This window comes from Meleagris gallopavo, chromosome 5 (genome assembly GCF_905368555.1).
Source record: "Meleagris gallopavo chromosome 5, MGAL_WU_HG_1.1, whole genome shotgun sequence".
Lineage (NCBI taxonomy): Eukaryota > Metazoa > Chordata > Aves > Galliformes > Phasianidae > Meleagris > Meleagris gallopavo.
Window position 1 is genome coordinate 49,636,309 of NC_139408.1, and position 17,799 is coordinate 49,654,107.

General features: G+C 35.2%; 1 protein-coding gene across 11 annotated transcripts in view; it reads left to right on the plus strand.

Annotated features, from left to right (window-relative positions):
* Positions 1–17,799, plus strand: part of TRAF3 (TNF receptor associated factor 3) — a 69,370-nt gene that overhangs the window by 38,186 nt on the left and 13,385 nt on the right. For 8 of the 11 annotated variants that reach the window (XM_085225663.1, XM_085225661.1, XM_085225669.1 and 5 more), the window contains 6 exons: positions 1,338–1,389; positions 3,674–3,778; positions 4,563–4,730; positions 8,588–8,668; positions 11,483–11,557; positions 13,356–13,448. In XM_085225663.1, coding sequence (XP_085081789.1) covers positions 1,338–1,389; positions 3,674–3,778; positions 4,563–4,730; positions 8,588–8,668; positions 11,483–11,557; positions 13,356–13,448 — 574 coding nt within the window. The remainder of the gene's footprint in view (positions 1–1,337; positions 1,390–3,673; positions 3,779–4,562; positions 4,731–8,587; positions 8,669–11,482; positions 11,558–13,355; positions 13,449–17,799) is intronic. The other 3 variants (XM_085225668.1, XM_085225671.1, XM_085225667.1) reach the window with 2 other exon arrangements.

Here is a 17,799-nt window from a genome sequence, read left to right on the forward strand (position 1 = left end):
AAAAGCAAACACCTGGCATGCTTGGATGTGTGCAGATGGACAGAGCAGACCCTTAACAATCCAAGCAGTAACAATTCTGGCATTGCTGGAATCTGGGCAATTTTCCTTCCCTGCTGAGAGACATGCACATGTGCTTATTATAGTGTAGCTAGAATATGTGTTATTTTACCTTCCTTTCTTTTCAACCAGTTTGCAATTGAAAAAGACACATAGGTAAAGACCATCTACCATACTGCTCTTTCTTTCCAGTTATTTCACTACGTTTAAGTGCCCGTTGCAAACAAATCCTGTACAAAATTTTTCATTCAGTGTTGATATGCTGCTGCACTGATTACATACTACTAGGTTCTGTTCCAGGGTTATTTGAGGACAAAGAACTAGCAGTCAGCGTAGCTAATGCAATAAAGATGTCTGCTCAGTATGCAGCTGTAGTTTAACAGAACAACTGGGATGCTTGAGTGAATTCAGTAAAAGCAAGGGAAGGATGACATTGTATCAATATGCCTTTATGTTGATTAGTTTTCCCTTCTCTTTTTATTCCTACTTAAAAAAAAAAAAAAAAAATTACAGATGTTGAAGCTGCAAGGCAGTTAAGATGCATATACATTCCGATGTATAGAATGGTCATTTCAATGAGTAAAGGCCAGTGAGGTGATTTGAAATAACTATACTAATTACATAAAATAATCAAACCAAGTTGGTCTTTTACGTTGATCTGCAATGCTGCCAACAATGGCAACTTGTATAGTCTGTCAATTAGTTGCCTTGCAAAAGAGTTTACCTGGCAGTTACCTGGTGCTTTTCATCTATGAATCTCAGTGCTTTAAGAGAGAAGTTGCTATGGCTATCCTCATTTTCTGTGGAGAAAAGGAACTGTAGAGGAATAAATAAATTTACTCAAGATAAAGAGAGCTGGGATCTGTAGCAGCTGTTAAAACCAGAACAGGATATATAACTCACTGTCAGCAAGAGTGAGGTTTAATTATGTGTTGTTTGAAAGAGGTCTGGATAATAGAAAGAAGCAATATTTTCCATGTTTGCATTGACAGACAGAAAATTGACAAGAGCTGTGGATCGGGTACAAGTTTCATGAGGAAAACCACTACACAGGTGGCTAGAGGCATAGTGGTGGTTTTATTTCCTCAGGAATTCCAGACTCAAGTGTTCAAATTTTTTGAGGTAACATCATGTTGCCTCAATCCAGAAAACTGAATTCATTTTTAACATTTGAAAAACACCATTGAATAATTGTAACTAAGTAAAGTGCCTCTTAAATTGAAGTTCTTAGGCTCTTAAAACTCAGATGAGTTGAAATACAACTTCTTTTTTCTCTGCAGCACTCCGAGTCCAAAATGTACAGCATGTCAAGAAAGCATAGTAAAAGACAAGGTATCGTTAAACTATTTCTTATTCAAGAGTATTGAATTGTGTAGCATATGTGTGTTAGTATTTTGTGGCCATTGTTTCATAACAACAATGAGACTCGTAACAAGCTACTTTCAGAAGATAGTTTTGTTATAAAATCTAAGCTGTGAATACATGGATATTCTGGGAAGGCAGCTCATTCTTACTGTTAACCACGTGACAGAGAACAGAATGTGCCAGCTTCAACCTTAATGGTCCAGCCAGATGTTGCTACTGGTTGTCATAGCTGAGAGCTGCAGCAACACTTTGCAGTTGTTCTCTCATCAACAAGAGGATGGTAACAAATACTGCATCTCGTGTAGGTATTCAGAGACTGTGACAGATCTTGGCAAATCTTACTCCTCATTTGGCCACAGACCAACATCTACTGTTGACTAACTTTGTTTTACAGGTTGTTTCATGAGCCGCACTGGAACCGTAGCAGTGTGAAATTACAGTAACTGTTACAGAATCAGGCTTTTTATATGTATAAGTTATTTCATGCTTAAATTATAATCTTTCACCTTTTTTTTTCACAATAAAACTACTTGTATGAAAGAATGAGGGGTGAAGAAAATTATTTTTAACTTTGTATATGATCTGTGTAGTTTTTTACATCAAATTTGTTGACAGTATTGAGTAATTCTTTCTGTGTGTGTTAGTAGTCTTTACTGCTTCAATAAATGCTTCTAGAGTAACCATTTCAAGAAAGCGTTAGTGGGTACATCAGTCTCTCCTCATTTTAACACCAAGTGTTCTCTGAACAGTGCTTAACAAATCAGCTTTGACACAGGTGGGCTCTTGAGGAAATCAGACCAGTAATAACGATGTCTACTTGATTCATTATTTCAACTCAGGCTTTCTGGTTCTTAACACATATAAACATGTACATTTGTTAGAAAACTTCTTAAATTTCTAACATAGGAGGATGACATGAAGGGCAGTGTATTTTAAATACGTACGTGAGACTAAGTGTGCATATCAGATGATGATTTTCGTGAAACTGGAAACCTCTTTCTTCCCACAGAATGCTGGTGTCCAAAATCACTAAACAGCCTTCAGACATTCTCTGCAAAACTTCAAAAATCATTTTCTTATTATAATTTCAGTTGGCAAAGCTGTGCTTAGCAACACTGAATTACTTTGTGGGGAAAAAAAACAACAAACACAACCAACCTACAGTGCTGAAAATTGGTTATTTAAATGAGATTTGTTGATTCATTAAACTTACATCTGAAAAGTAAACAGGAATTGGTGACCTGTGTCAGATAAGATTTGGATGAGATTGTTTGCAGTATTTCATTCTTTACTGATGCTTGGAATAGATTCATAGTCATTGTGGACAGTTCTCATCCCAAAAACAACTTTTCGTTGTTATTAAATGTTTGTATGCTGAACAGTTCTGTAGATACTGCATATGCTGCAGGAATGCTGCATCACATAATTCCATTTTTCGGCAAAGTAGCCGTGGTTGAGCATAGATCTTTGGTATTTCTGAACAGTCACAGAAGAAATTACAAATAACTGGAAGTTGTTATTCCTTCATTTTGGACTAATAAGTAACAGTAACAGTGTTCAGTAACAGTATTCAGTTCCCAGTTTCTTCCCTTAGCAACAGGATTTCTTGATAGTGCCATTACATTGCTTCTGAATCAGAGGCTTTGTGAGATGTCATCTGTAAAAGGTGAAAAATCCAAGACCCCGAGCAATCTGCTTTTAATTTCTTGCTGTTCTGTTATAGGTAGAAATGCTGAAAATCTTGTAAACACTAAAATGGAAAGATGGCTGAAACTTACTTGTCAGTGAAATAACAAACCTCCTCCAAACTAAGACCTTAAAAAATGTCTTTAACTGTATATTACCGCTGAATTGAAAATAGGTGTTTGAACAAACTAGATTAGTTTTTCTCTAATCTGCTGTGCTTGGACTCTTCTTTATCTTACTCCTAGCCTCTCAAATAACCTGGAGAGTTCTAGCTTGTGCCTATTTTAGGCAAGCAAATAAACAAAAATCTTAATCTTTTCTTCTACCTTTACCCTTTATTTTATTAAAGCTTCTGTCCAAATACCTTCTTTCCCTGGTCTGCTTCATAGTGGAGTGATCTGTGATGTGCATGTTTAGTATTTTATTTTTTGCACATAAAGCTAGAATTAGATGACGTCACATTGTATGATTTCTGCTTTCCTTGAACTTTCATATTCTTGAGAGCTTTTAAGTTTCTAAAGTGGCATGTCCTTTGATTTTTAATTTTTAAATTAATTTTTTCCAGGTATTTAAGGATAATTGTTGCAGGAGAGAACTACTTGCCCTTCAGATATACTGCAGAAATGAAAACAAGGGCTGCAAAGAACAACTTTCCTTGGGTCAATTACTGGTAAGTAATCTAAGAGTCAGAAGCCTTCTTATTTTGTTAAAGAATGAGAAGAAATCTTACAGATGAAAACCTTGGCCAGCGTCTTGATGTGCCACATGAGTGGTTGATCTGAATGATTTATGAAGTTGGAACAGAATTGAATTGTTTTGAATCCTAATGTGTACTTTAAAAATGTGACATTTTTGGGGATGTTTTTAATTTCTATTCCTTATTATTAATGATAATTCTCTGATTTAAGTGATTTTTGCATGGAAATATCAAACCTTTGGTTTCTCCTGGCTTGCCCAGATGTTTGTAGCTTTGTTTCATTAAGGCATAACTTAGCAGTAACCCAGTAACTTAAGAGTCAGAAGGGATAATTACACAGTAGCCTGCAGATAAATATGTGAGTTCTTAAACTTGCTTTGAGTGAACCAGTTCAGGTATTTTAAAAATACTCTTAAAGTAGCATATAGGTTTATATGAGATAATATATGTTGAAAAAGAATGCTTACATTTTTCTTAAATAGCCTGTTGTGGAATTTTGAATATTTACAGTATTAAAGTTGGTCATGTACATCTTTGGAGAAGATTTTACTGTATTCTATGTGAAAGGAATGTAAAGTCAGTAATGTGATTGTGAGAAGACTTGTTACCATTTGCTTTTGCATAGTGTACTGCATAAGGTAACTGCCATCTTGAACTTCGGTTTTAACCTTAATTTGATTTTGTGTGGGACATCCGCAAAGGTTAGAAGAGGTGCACAAAACTTAGTTGGCTTGACTAATTTTTATTCATCTTTCAGATGCATTTGAAAACTGATTGTCAGTTTGAAGAACTTGCATGTCCTCGTGCTGATTGTAAAGAAAAAATACTGAGAAAAGATTTGCCAGACCATATAGAGAAGACCTGTAAATACCGGGAGACAACTTGTAAATACTGTAAAAGCCAAGTCCCAATGATTATGTTGCAGGTGCAGTATTCTCTTGTATATAGAATGAGATTCTGTATGTTAATTCAGAGTAGTAACTCTTCTTGTGCTTCTGTTTAGTTGCCAATAGAATATTGTCTTCTCAGGTGGACTTAAGTCAAAACAGAAAGTAGGCTTGCTTTTTTTTTTTTTTTTTTTTTTCCCCTCCAGTGGAGGCACTAGCTACTGCACTGTCTGGGAAATGTTTTCTTTGTTTTTCTGATATTCAGATGCTACAGTTAAAAATAGTAAGAAATTCAAATCCATTCCTTGATGTTAATTCTAAAGTAACTCCTTGTTTTGCTTTTCCGTTTTGCTTAAATGGACATAATAAATGCAACTCCCATCAACAATTAAATGTTACAATGGAAAAGCATAAGCATAGCAATTGACTAGAGAAATAATGTCATTTTGTCTACTTCTTCTTTGGTACTCTGTGAGCTGTTAAAGGAAAGAAGACAACAATGTGATTAAAAAAAAATGTATTAGCCTGATAGTAACAGTACATGACAGGCCTAGACTGACTTCCTGCTGTTCTAAGTAGGTTGTCTGATAAGCAGCATATTGTGAGTACAGTGCAGACAGTGAGAACCATATTTACATTACGTGTAGTTATAAGCTGTTTGCATATTTCCCATTTTACTGTATTATGCTGAATCTCTCTTACTCCTTTACATTTCAATGATTATTTTATGTTTACATAGCTTTATAGTTTGACCAAGAGTGATCATTCTCACTTGTATTCTTGTGTTTTTAAGTAAAGTACTGTCATCATGAGAAACCTCTTTGCTCAGAGGTGTTGTTACTAAAAAGCACATGTATCCAAGGGATGGAGTACTTCCCTTGTGAGAACACGCAGAGAGAGCTGAGGCTCTTCAGTGTGGAGAAAAAAATGTTCTGGGGAAATCTGATAGCAGCCTTTCAGTATCCAATGAGGGACTGTAAGAAAGAAAGGGACAGGCTCTGTAGTGGGGTCTATTGTGATAGCTCAAAGGGAAACGGTTTCAAACTATAAGAGAGGAGATTTAGATTTGGTATAAGGAAGACATTTTTTTACAATAAGAGTGGTGAGGCACTGGCACAGGTTGCCCAGAAGGTGATGGATGCCCCTTCTCTGGAGACATTCAAGGTCAGGCTGGACAGGGCTCTGAGCACCTGGTGGAGCTGTGGGTGTCCCTGTTCAGTGCAGGGGGCTGGGCTGCATGGCCTTTAAAGGACCCTTCCAACTCAGATTATTCTATGACTCTTACTGAGTTTTGGAAGTACATCTGTCTTCATATTATTTGAGTATATCCTTGCAAGGTTTGGTACATTAATAATTGTGCAATTACTCAGCATTAGTTGGCAGAGATGTAAAAATGTATATTTTTGGAGAAAATTATTTACACTGTTTATTCTTGCATATGCAAAGGTGAAACTGTAGTTAGATTATGAACGCTATTGTCTCAGATTTTTCTTTGGGCTGGGAATTGATAATAGACAAAGAATGGTGTTTAAAAATATCTTCTATCTTAGTAGACAAAAACAGTCAATAATAGATTAGTTAATAATCAAATTAATTAATAATCAAATTAACAATATGTATTGTACAGCTGTTTTCCATATCTAACCAACATGCTCATGGGTTTCTTGCAGTCAATTTATTTATATAGGGGCAATGCAGTATCTACAGGTATGTTTTTGAGTCTGAAATCATCCATACCTTTTGAGGAACATAAAACTCTGTTTACTTTCAGATATCTATCATTTTATTTATTTATTGACCTAGATTTTTTTAAAGTTCAGATACTAGAGAAATGCTAATGGTTTTATTTTTTTATAGTCTGAGTATCATCTCTTTGTACTTTACTAATGAGAATTAAAAGCTTAATGAGACCGAACATTTGAACGATAGGCTCCTTTTGATTTGAGGTTTATCACCCAAAGGTTGAGTTCATCTCTAGCTTCAGTAGCCTAAATTTTTTTTATTGTAATAATGACTGAAATAGGCCTCAGTGACTTGAATTGAAAATGGAGATAGAGGGAGTGTACTGAGAAAAAAGGTATGCAAATGGAAACAAAAATAATTTTACCAGAGTACTTCATAGAATCCCATGACCTGTATGGTAGGAAATCCCCATTGTTGAACGCAGACTCTTTAGTTAACAATGTTAGGTCACTCTCCTCTCCTCTCCTCTCCTCTCCTCTCCTCTCCTCTCCTCTCCTCTCCTCTCCTCTCCTCTCCTCTCCTCTCCTCTCCTCTCCTCTCCTCTCCTCTCCTCTCCTCTCCTCTCCTCTCCTCTCCGGCATTTGTCTAGCCTGCGCTGTTGTTAGGTGACTTAACTTATTAATTTCTCTTGTTTAAACCATATGTTAAAATTTTCTTGCCACAAAGCTACCTTTTCCTATAATTTCTGGCAGACAAAGCTGCTGCACTATAAAACAAACCAATAGCTTGAAATCATTCTGGCGTATGTTTTTCTATGTTCTATTACTTGAAAGTGCTTCTCCTATAAAATTCATAGTTAGATAATAGTGTTATGATATAGCTCTAGAAGGACAATAATTTGAAATATAGCTGAACTGACTGGACCAGCCACTAGGGAAGACGTGGCCTTGTCACATTGCTCCTTTCTTGCTATGCTGGAGCCAGATGTGTCCTTGCTTCCTACCGTCAGTGTACTGTTGCTCTGAGGAGGTGTTTTCCATCTGTGCTAGCATTGCCTCTGTTCAGGTGACTGTGTACTGGTATGGAGGAACTGAACCTCCTGCCACGCTTTAAGAAGCTATCCCGTCTGTTTAGTTAAGAAACTACTTGGTCTTTCTTGCTTATCGGAGGGATTGCAGGATAGACATGCTCCAGAATGGCATGTTTGATGTGTTTGGCTTTTTTTTTTTTTTTTTTTTTAAGTGAGGTGGAATATGTTCTCAGATGCTCACAGATTTGGCTGAGACTTGAACCAAGACCTTTCATGTCTCTGAACTTCGGTCTCCTCTACTTCTTGATTTTATTTCAAAGATAAACATTGCTACTAGGCAAAAATGGCATGCTACGTGTTCTTCCTTTTCTAGTGAGCTTATAAATCTAAATTTTTGGTTCCTTTGCTTTTTTTTTTCCTTAAGCACTAGACATGAAACAGTTTGTTTCAAGTTGAATGGGACATTTCCTTGACATGAAACAATTATTTTCTTCCATATTTTCATTTTGCTGAGAAAAACTGAGAAGATATGTAAATTCAATTAGATTAGGTTTGGTTTTCTTCCCTCTGTACGGTGATAGGGTTTGACAGCTATACTAAAGAATCTGTCATCATCTAGGTTCAGATGAAAATGCCTGTCTAGCAGTATGATAAATTTCAACATATCTTTGAACTTCGGGTTTGTAGCAGTGAGACTTGGTATCAGATATTTGGGATAAGGGTAATATCCATATGTAGGAAGAAAAGGTTATCTGAATGTACAAGAAATATTTCTGAAGAGCTTTTCCGTGTGGCGTATGTTCTTATGAAATGGATATCTGCTGTAGTTCTGTTCACTGTCAAAGATGACCATTTTTGTGAGTAATTCTTGGAGAAGAAAACCTGACTTTATTATAGTCACATTGTTTTTGAGTAAAAAGATGATAAAAGATGAAACAAGTGGATTTCTTCTCCATACGAAAAATAAGAAAATTCTTGTTTTTCCTTTAGAATGTCAATATATTATCAAAAGCATAAATGGACGTTTCAGCATTGCAGTTCTGTAACTGTTTACACAATTGGGATAAACACTGAAAAAAACTGTTTTTGAATTATTGTAGGATACTTTTCTTTGCAGCTAAGTCCTGTCATTCATTTCAGAGCATGAGCTGATCTGTGGTTTGTTTGCTTTCTTCTTTATAGAAACATGAAGATACAGACTGCCCGTGTGTCATGGTTTCATGTCCTCATAAATGCAGTGTTAAAACACTTATGAGGAGCGAGGTAAGAAGTCTTGCCCAGTGTTGTGCTGAAAAATTGAATGCTTTTTTTTTTTTTTTAGTAAGATCTCGCAAGAATTTTGCCAGAAGCCATTTCCTTTATAAAAATGTGAGATCTAAAGAAAAGCTTTTTCTACCACACAGTTAAGTGTGATAACACTCAAGTATCTTTAATGATTTATTGAAAAAAAGATTTTTTAAAAAATAATTTATTAGTTTTGTGTCTGTATTATAAACTTTGCTTGCCCAAGATCAGCACATGTCTTTCCTGCTTTCTTTTTTAACGTCCCTACCCTGATGTAAAGCATTTGTTGATCACAGTAGAGCAGCATCTTGGGGCAGTGGTAGCAACTATATTAAAATAGAATGAGTGAGTGAAATTTTAGTGCATGTTGACAAGAGTTAGTAAAGACTAGAAAAATATAAGTGAATTGCTAATATGAATTATTTCATGGAAAAAAAATAAGGTTAAGATTATTAAATTTGGGGAAAAAATAACTGACACTTGGAGAATTAGTGTAACGTAGAGGGTAATACAACACTCCTACAACCATGCACATGCAAAAATGCATTAACATTTCTCATAGTATGTAGAAATGTATTAATATGTAGAAACTTAATCCAATCTATACATCACTGCAAAACAAAAAGAAGCACACATCTTTGAACAGAACCATGTTCTTGTTTATACGTAGCTTCTGTCAGACTTGATATATGTTATTTTTTTTCCTCAAAAAAGAACTTGCTTAGGATGGCAAGAGCTTATTTAAGTTTTCAGCACTCTGTAAACCTCATTTAAGGAAAGCTGAGTTTCTGATCTGAGGATGAACTTTTCTCTTTCCAATTATACTTGCTTCCTCAGTTAGATTCTTCTATTTTTTTTTTTTTTTCCTTTTTTCTGGTTATACTTGTAAATTGTTAATCATATTACAATACCCAAGGAGCACAAGGCACTTCCCAAACATAGGGATAGTCTTTTTCCCCTGGATAACAAAATATAACATGTATGATAGGTTCTGTACCTATTAATTGAAACTAAGCTGCCATGAAAAGAGAAAGTATATATTCTGGGTCAGTCTTATCAGTGACTTTCTTTGTTGAATGCTCCTCAGTTTAGATTCTAGTTCTGGAGGACTTAGGAATATTGTTAAATCTCTACTTGAGCAGTGACTGCAAAAAGGTGTATAGGACTGAAAAAAAAAAAAAGAAAAAAAAAAAAGAAAAAAAAAAAAGTGCCATTAAAGCCTGGATCAATCAATACACCATACAAATTACACTTCTATGCCCATATAGCCAAAAATAAGTTCTGGAACCATTGGTAGGATTAGAGCTTTAAACAGTTGGCATGCCTTGCATCATCTGTTGTTACTTGTTGCTTAATTCTTTTCTGATACTGTTTATATATACATATGCATATTACTTAGCTGCATGGTTAGGGACAATGACTCTAATGCCGAAAATGGGAAAATGCCTGCCTAACAGTTTGAGAAAATCCTGTAGTGCACAAAAAATGAATATCTTACTGTAGAATAACTGGCGATTTTTCATATTCAATTTGTAACTCTTTGGCAGACTTCTAGTTTGGTAAAGTTAAAAATGTGGCATTCTAGTAAAGCCTTTTTACCACGTCTCGTTCTTATTTGGTCTTATTTTTTTCTGAACCATGTGTTTCTTTTGAAACTCTACCATGGATTTCTACAGATAGTGTTTAGATCATATAGGCGTGCGTCAGAGATGAGTGACTGACTACATCTTGGTATTAGATTGCAAAGTCTGTCCTTTGTGTTCCAGAGCTAAATGTTCAAAGCAGAATTGGTTCTCCCCTTCTTTCCTTGAAGGTGGATGAGCTGGGGCATATGGGACTTACTGTGTGGGAATTTCATGTGAGATCCTGAAAGCCGAAAGAGCGATGCCAGCTAAGGAGCTAGATTCTAGCTCCTGTCTGCTTTGTGGGAAATACAAACTGCAGATTCTCTTTTTGAAGAGAGAGGCTTTGTTGTTCTATTGTTTCCAAAATGGCTCTTTGCTCCAACTTTTGGGCAGTTTGCATCCAGCTGCTGCCCTCTGTGCTGTGATGGCTGCTGTCTGTATATATGTATATGCTTCTGTGAATTGGTTTATTTGAAAATGAAAAGTGGATGTGTTCACGATAATTAAAAAAAAAATGCTGGAATAAATCTCAATCTGAAAAATGCAGGCATTTTACTAATCGTTTTAAATCCCGTATACTGCATTTTTAGAAGTTGTTTAACTGTACTTATTACAAAGCTCTTTGTCTGTTTCATGCAGTGCTTGTTTAGTCTTTTTTTGTGTAATTTAACTGTTAAATTTTGGCACTGAGAATTGCATGTTCTGTTTGAAAATCTGGTTCGTCATGAAATTAGAATAGAAAAGATGTACTTTGCTACAGTGAAACTGATCTTAAGACTTACCCAGAACACCAGTAAGAATCACTTGGCGAGAAAAGATTAATCATTCTTTAAAGTCAAGTGAAATCAGGCAAATAATTGCAGAGTGCCTTGTTTGCTTTTTTTTTTTTTTTTTTAATTTTAAATTGGGCTGCCTATTGAAATAGTCTTTAGTAGAAGTTTCACTGTATACTAAATGTATCACTGTATACTGTATTGGCATGTGCGTGTGGTTTACATATGTGTATATATAGTATTTGCACTTTAGGTCAGACTGGAGAAAATATACACACGTGTATTGTATGTTCTGCAAATGGCACACTACAAACCTGATAACCTGTGCCCATTATGTTTTGAGCATTATCATGCAAACGTCTTCTGCCAAAACTCACATTTTTTTCCTATTGCAGTTGAATGCACATTTGTCAGAATGTATTAATGCCCCAAGTACCTGTAGTTTTAAGCGTTATGGCTGCACTTTTCAGGTCAGTATATAACAATTATACTTCCCAATTGATGAAAATCTGCAAGTAGAACTTAACTCTTTGACATGAAAGTTCTGGACTTCTCTAATCTTGGTTAAGAAAAAGTCATCCAGTTGCACTGAGTGATTAAGTACTAGATGTTTGGGTTTTTTTCATTTTAAAAATAAGCTATATTAAAATATATTAAAAAAACCCAAAACATCACTTTTATGCAGTGGTTTGGGAGTTCATTTGTTAGCCACATCTTGTTGAAACAGGGAGATGATACATTTCAAGAACTTCATAACAGAATAATAGTTAAGTAACTTATGTTCTTTAGCAAACAGACTAGTAACTTCAGTTGTTTATGTGAAAGTATTTATTTTCTTGAGCTAAGTACATTTATATTTTCTTTCATTTGTGTGTTAATATTTTTATTAAAATTAAACATAGATTAGTCCACATGAAACATCTATTTTAATGTGCATTCTTATGTCTGTGTGCACATACATGTATAATTGAAACATAGCATGAAATCTAATTAAAAAAAAAAAAAGTTTTATTTAATGCTGGCACTCCCTGCAATATTTCAAAAAACTAAAGGAAGTCCAACACTAGAGTTGAGTTTCAGTATATTAGCATTCCAGTCTCTTAAAATATTCTGCTCGCTATCATATATCTTGTATTATGAAAGGATTACGAAGGAAATTTCAGAAACTGCTGACAGGAAAAAATTGAGTTTATCAGATAGTGTCATTCATTTGTTAGTTCATAATAATTTAAAGAGACAAGAACTGTAAGTAGCAACACTTCTCAATAAACTGCTTCCTGCAGGTATTTCCAGTTTTTTTTAAATAATGAGCATTCATCATTTTAAGTGTTTCCAGTAATGCTCTTAATGGTAGAACTGATCAGTGCAATGACCCTACCCACTGTTATGTCGTATGTATTGCCATTCATTTTATGTATGTATATGTGTGCATATATGTACATATATCCACATATATATTTTTAGTATTTTATATAGAGTGCATACCTTGAGGATCATTGAAACCTTTTCGGTTTCTTTGCAACTTAACTACAATGAAAACTAATATACTCTGCGTTGCAAAGTACTTAATGAAGTAGGTGTAATGCAACACGATGCAAATAAAATAACGTGGTCTGCATCTTATGTACTCTGTATATGATCTATGTGTGTTCTGTAAACTTTTTATATAGTGATTATTTGTAACAGCACTTATAGGTTGTGCAGAGGCAGCACATCTGAATATCGTAGAGCAATCGTTTTAGGATGACAAAGTAGTCATGGTGCTATCTCTCAAAGTAGTTTATAAAGCTGGCAGTTTCCAGTGATGATAAGTTTATCTTAAATATTTGTCTCTTATACTCAACTGACGGGAAATTTTGTGCTTATGAAGCTGTTTATGAAATACAACAGAAGTTTAAATTATGGTTTGGGGAATTGGATGTTCTAGATTTTCTATGACTCGAGAGTTTTATTGTGCTTTATTTAGTGTAAAACTACACAGAAGACTGAAATACAATTTATTTTGTAAATCTTGTTCATCTTTATTGTCTCTGACATGTCAAGTTCATTGGATGGAGATATATGGCAGTTGTATAAAACACTTGCTCTACTAAATGTATTCCTGACTTTTGTAAATCCTCAAGTAGATTTCCCTTCTCCCTACTGTTCTGCAACATGCATCCGTGAACCAAAATACATACTGTTGGTTCGATGTCTTGATGTACTCTTTCTTTGTAGGTGTAAAAGAAGTGGAATTGGCTAAAATGTATAAATTCTTTGTTGTCACAGGGAACAAACCAACAAATTAAAGCACATGAAGCCAGCTCAGCAGTGCAGCATGTTAACTTATTGAAAGAGTGGAGCAATGCTCTAGAAAATAAGGTATATCTTCTACTCACTTCTAATTTTCATTGATTTCTTTAAATCATATAAAAGTACTAGAAGAAGCACTTTTTTTTCTGTTTAACAGCTGTTCAACAGCACAGCTAAAGCAATAGTAAGCTCCAAAAGCATTCAAGCCACATAGCATAACTTTGTTATTATAAAATGCTATGAGAACCTTGGCTTTGCAACTCCATATGCAATTTTCCCCATGCTATCTTAGTAATTAAAACACTCTGTTCACATAGATAAACTATCCAATATTAAATTTCCTCCCTGAGCTATCTCCTTCAAAAGAGAGGGTTCAGAAAGTTATGGCAGTACTATGAGCTATATTTCTGCTACGTCAGTATTTTTCAAGGAATTTCATTATCAGAAATACCAGGTAATAAAGCAGTTGTTTATTTCATTTGTTTTTGCACTTGCTCTCCAAACTTAATGACCTGCAAAGGTTAATTAAATCATTGTAGCTCAGTTAAATTATGTGAATCTTGCCATGACGATTTCTGCTTTAGTGCTGGATCAGAGTGAAGTTTTCATTGCAGTGCATCCTTTTGGCATTACTTGTTTTTAGAATATATGGTATTTGGAAATTGCTGGAAATCCCGCCAGTAATAGCTCTGATCTTGTTAACAGTTTAAATGAATTAAAGTTGATTTGGAGAGCGGATGGTTACATCTTTGATTTTAAAATAGAGAATTTCAGAACAGGTCACTGCTTTCTTACATTTTTGAAAAAGTTTAATGGTATACATAACCATTAAATAATGTCTTTTATTTTCTTTTTTCTCCATGGTGGTGGTAGGGATCCCAGAATTACTAGAACCATTCTACAATTGCAGGCACAAGACTCAGAAGGCCTTCAGGTTTTTCTAGAGTGATTTAAATGAGAGTAATGATTCCAGTGTTAGCTCAGTGGCCATTGTGTATGTGTGGTTTCTGACTTCTGACATCTTGCAGCAGTCTGCAAACGGATTCAGTAAGCTTGTCTAAAAAGCACATTCTGCTCTTGGTGTAAGACAGTGATCTGTTATGTATGAGTTTCCAACAGGACCCTGCAGCCACAGAACATATAGTTTTAAAGCAGAATTTAACAGAAACAGTGAAATGTAGTTCTATCCCTGGTGTATTAGTGCACGGTCTGCTTTTTATTCTGAAGTCCCATAAGGAAACTGTTGAGCTTGGGAGAGATGTAGTGCAGGTTTTTTTTCACATACAATTTTTAATGCATCAGTAAATTTTAGTTTGGTCAATATCAATACTTCAGTTTGCTTTTGCACTTGAGCTTTTTTTTTTTTTTTAATTTAGGAACTACATGAGTTTTAGTTTTAACAGATACAAATTCATATCTTTAATTCTTTTTTTCCTGAGTTTGATTAAAATTATACCATTTGTTCTACATCATTGGAGGGGAAAAAAAAAAAAAAAGGAAAGTGTTCCCTGTGACTTCCAGAATAGATTGCCTTTTGTCTTGAGAGGTGCTTCAGCATTTAAAAAGTGCCCAGCAGTTTTCTCTCTTCTACAGCTAAGACAGTATACACTTTACTATAGTTGTTAATGTTTTCTTTTTCAAAAAGACCAAATTTTTTTGTACTTTTCCACTTCCTGCTTTGTAGACTTCTTCCTATTCATAATAAAGAATTGAATCACTGGAAATCCCAAGACAGTGCCAACTTACCAGAATAACCACATATCATATGTCTGTGAGTTTTCTAGCGAAGAGTACTAAAATGATTCGTAACTTCGTTGTTCTCTTTGAGAAAAAAAAATTGAAAATTGAAAATTGCACTGAAGAAAGACAGTGCAAAGTTAGCTTCGCTGGTGAATATCACCGAAATTTCAGCCCTGTTGAAATCTTGTCACTGGTTTCTGAGGGTCTGTATTTCGTTAGGGATACTCGCTGTGATACATATGGGGGGGAAGAAGAAAATTGCCCAATCCCAGTCACCATATTGAGCTATGTCCCCAGCAGTGACATGGAGGCATGCAAGCTGAAAGTCTTCAGAGCTGCAAAGCTTGTGCTGAGTTACAAGTTTGGTATTTGAATAGTGTTGTTAGCAAAAAGCAATTAAAAGCCGATCAGATTTCAAATCTGGGATCACAATGTTGTGGGACAAATTAAAACTCGGTGTTTTGGTCACTGTGATGGGACAGGCTTGCTAACTCCCACAGGTTTCGTGGCGCTGGCGTTGGAAACAAATGAATTTCAATTGATTTCCTGGATTTTAATATAACTTTCTGCCTTTGTCCCAGTCTTAAGGAAATGCAGTATAAACTCTTCTTTGTTTTTTAATGTGTGACTTAAAAATGGGACCTGTCTACCCTAATCCAGTTCTTTGTGGTGTAAGAGGATTTCTTCCATTCTTTTTTAGTAAGCAATAACCAAAAGAATGGCTTTATTTGAAAAACTGCTGAATAAGAACACACTTTTTCCTTGAGGTATTGCAAATATGGGACAATAAAGGAAGTCACTTGTTGATGCAGTTCATAAATGGATGCTGTGTTTCCTTTACCCTGTTTTTAATTTAATTACCCTAAATTCCAAAGATTATGCCAAACATAATTAGGAAACTGTATTTACTTAGCATTAAAGACTTTTTATTCACAAATTGCCACCAAACTGCAATTACTGAGTTAGCATTGACAGCTCTGTATGATTAAAGACTGCAAGACATCATTCTGTTTTTCTTATGTTCTGTAAAAGTGTGTGGAAAATTTGAGCACAAGACAAGCCCACATACTATAACTTGTTCAAAAATGGAAATGTAAAGCTGGTGACACAACTGCCTGATGACTGGGAGGCCTGGGGAGGAAACAGTGAGAGACGAGGAATGTAAGGATCACAATTGACTAAAGAACACTGAATCATTGAGGAAAAGGAGGATGTAAAATTAAAGTGGCAACCCAGCAGATTAGAACTATGTGGGAGGCAGGGGTACTAGTTTAAATTTGCACTTATTCTTGGAAGTTTTGTTTAGTACCTAGGAATGCATTGCCTCAGGATTGTTTCTCTCTCTGTACTGGCAAAATTAGCCTTGTCTCATTTCTTTTGAACCTCTTCTGCTAAAGTTCCATGTATGGAAGTTGTAGTTAGTGTGTTTATATTCACATGTGCTATGCTAAATTGAAAAGTAGATAAACACTAGATAGTAGATAATATGAAGTATGGTATCTCTATTTCTGGACCCCTTTTCAGTGAACGTGCTGAATGCTTGTGGTCTCTGACAGTCTATTTTGTCAACATTAGACTAGTATAGTGATCAAAATTATTTACCTTATTAAATAGCTTCTTGAGCCTAGGAATGTAGTGACATGTAGGTAATCCTATGTTGTCTGATTAAGGGCAGTTAAAGTATTGGAATTCTACAGTGGTGTCCACATCAGGGGTAAAAACTTTTGTGTATGTGCTGAGGGAGTTAGATCCTGAGAACAGGAAGCATTCAAGTAATTGGTCTTAATGTGGAATGTTTATCAGAAGATTTTAGTGGGTCAAAAATGGTATTGCTTCCTATCCTCATAAAGATCTAACTGTGGAACTAATCAGTATGTGTCCAAATGTTATCCAAATGTTATTTTGGGTTGTTTATTTTCTACATTTTTGTTGCTTACTAGTCTTGCCTAGGGAAAATGAGATTTAAAAAAAATAATAATAGAAGCAACCCACCACTACCCTTCTCCAAACCGCATTAATGAATGGAGCGGAAAATAGTGTGTATCTGCAGTAACAGAGAATATTTAATGTATTACTTTCATCTCCAAGGAGATATAATATATGATATTCCCGTAGCAAGGCTCATGTTTTAAAATCAGAATGAGTCACTAATGAATGGATTTATAAAATGTCAATACAGAGAGAGAATATAGTCTGCAGTCTGTCTCTGTAGCTATTGGCTCTACTAGTAGACACATTGGGTTTTCCTTCAGATGCATGAATCCTTTCTGTATTCACTTGTCTCAGGAGTTTTCATCACCGTGACATTCTGTGAAGCCAAACCAATCCCATTCAGGCAATTTTTTACTGAAATTTCTACAGATCAGAATAGATAGGAATGTATGGGGAAGATTAATGCTTTCTTAATTAGCAGTGTGTGCAGGGCTCAGGTGGTTTCTTCCAAACTCCAAGCCACAACCAAGTCAACGGTGGTTGTTGCACTAACGAGGCAGTCATAGTTCCACAACACGGTTACAACCTAAACAAAGGAAAGATTATGCTTGGATAACTTCTATTGCTGTTTCTGTATCCCATCTGTACTTTTATCATCCCAAATTGCACCAGTACCACTCTGTGGAAGTGGAGAAGTAGCTATCAATAACTAGTTTTGTTCATCTTTGTTTACTTTTTGTTGTTGTTC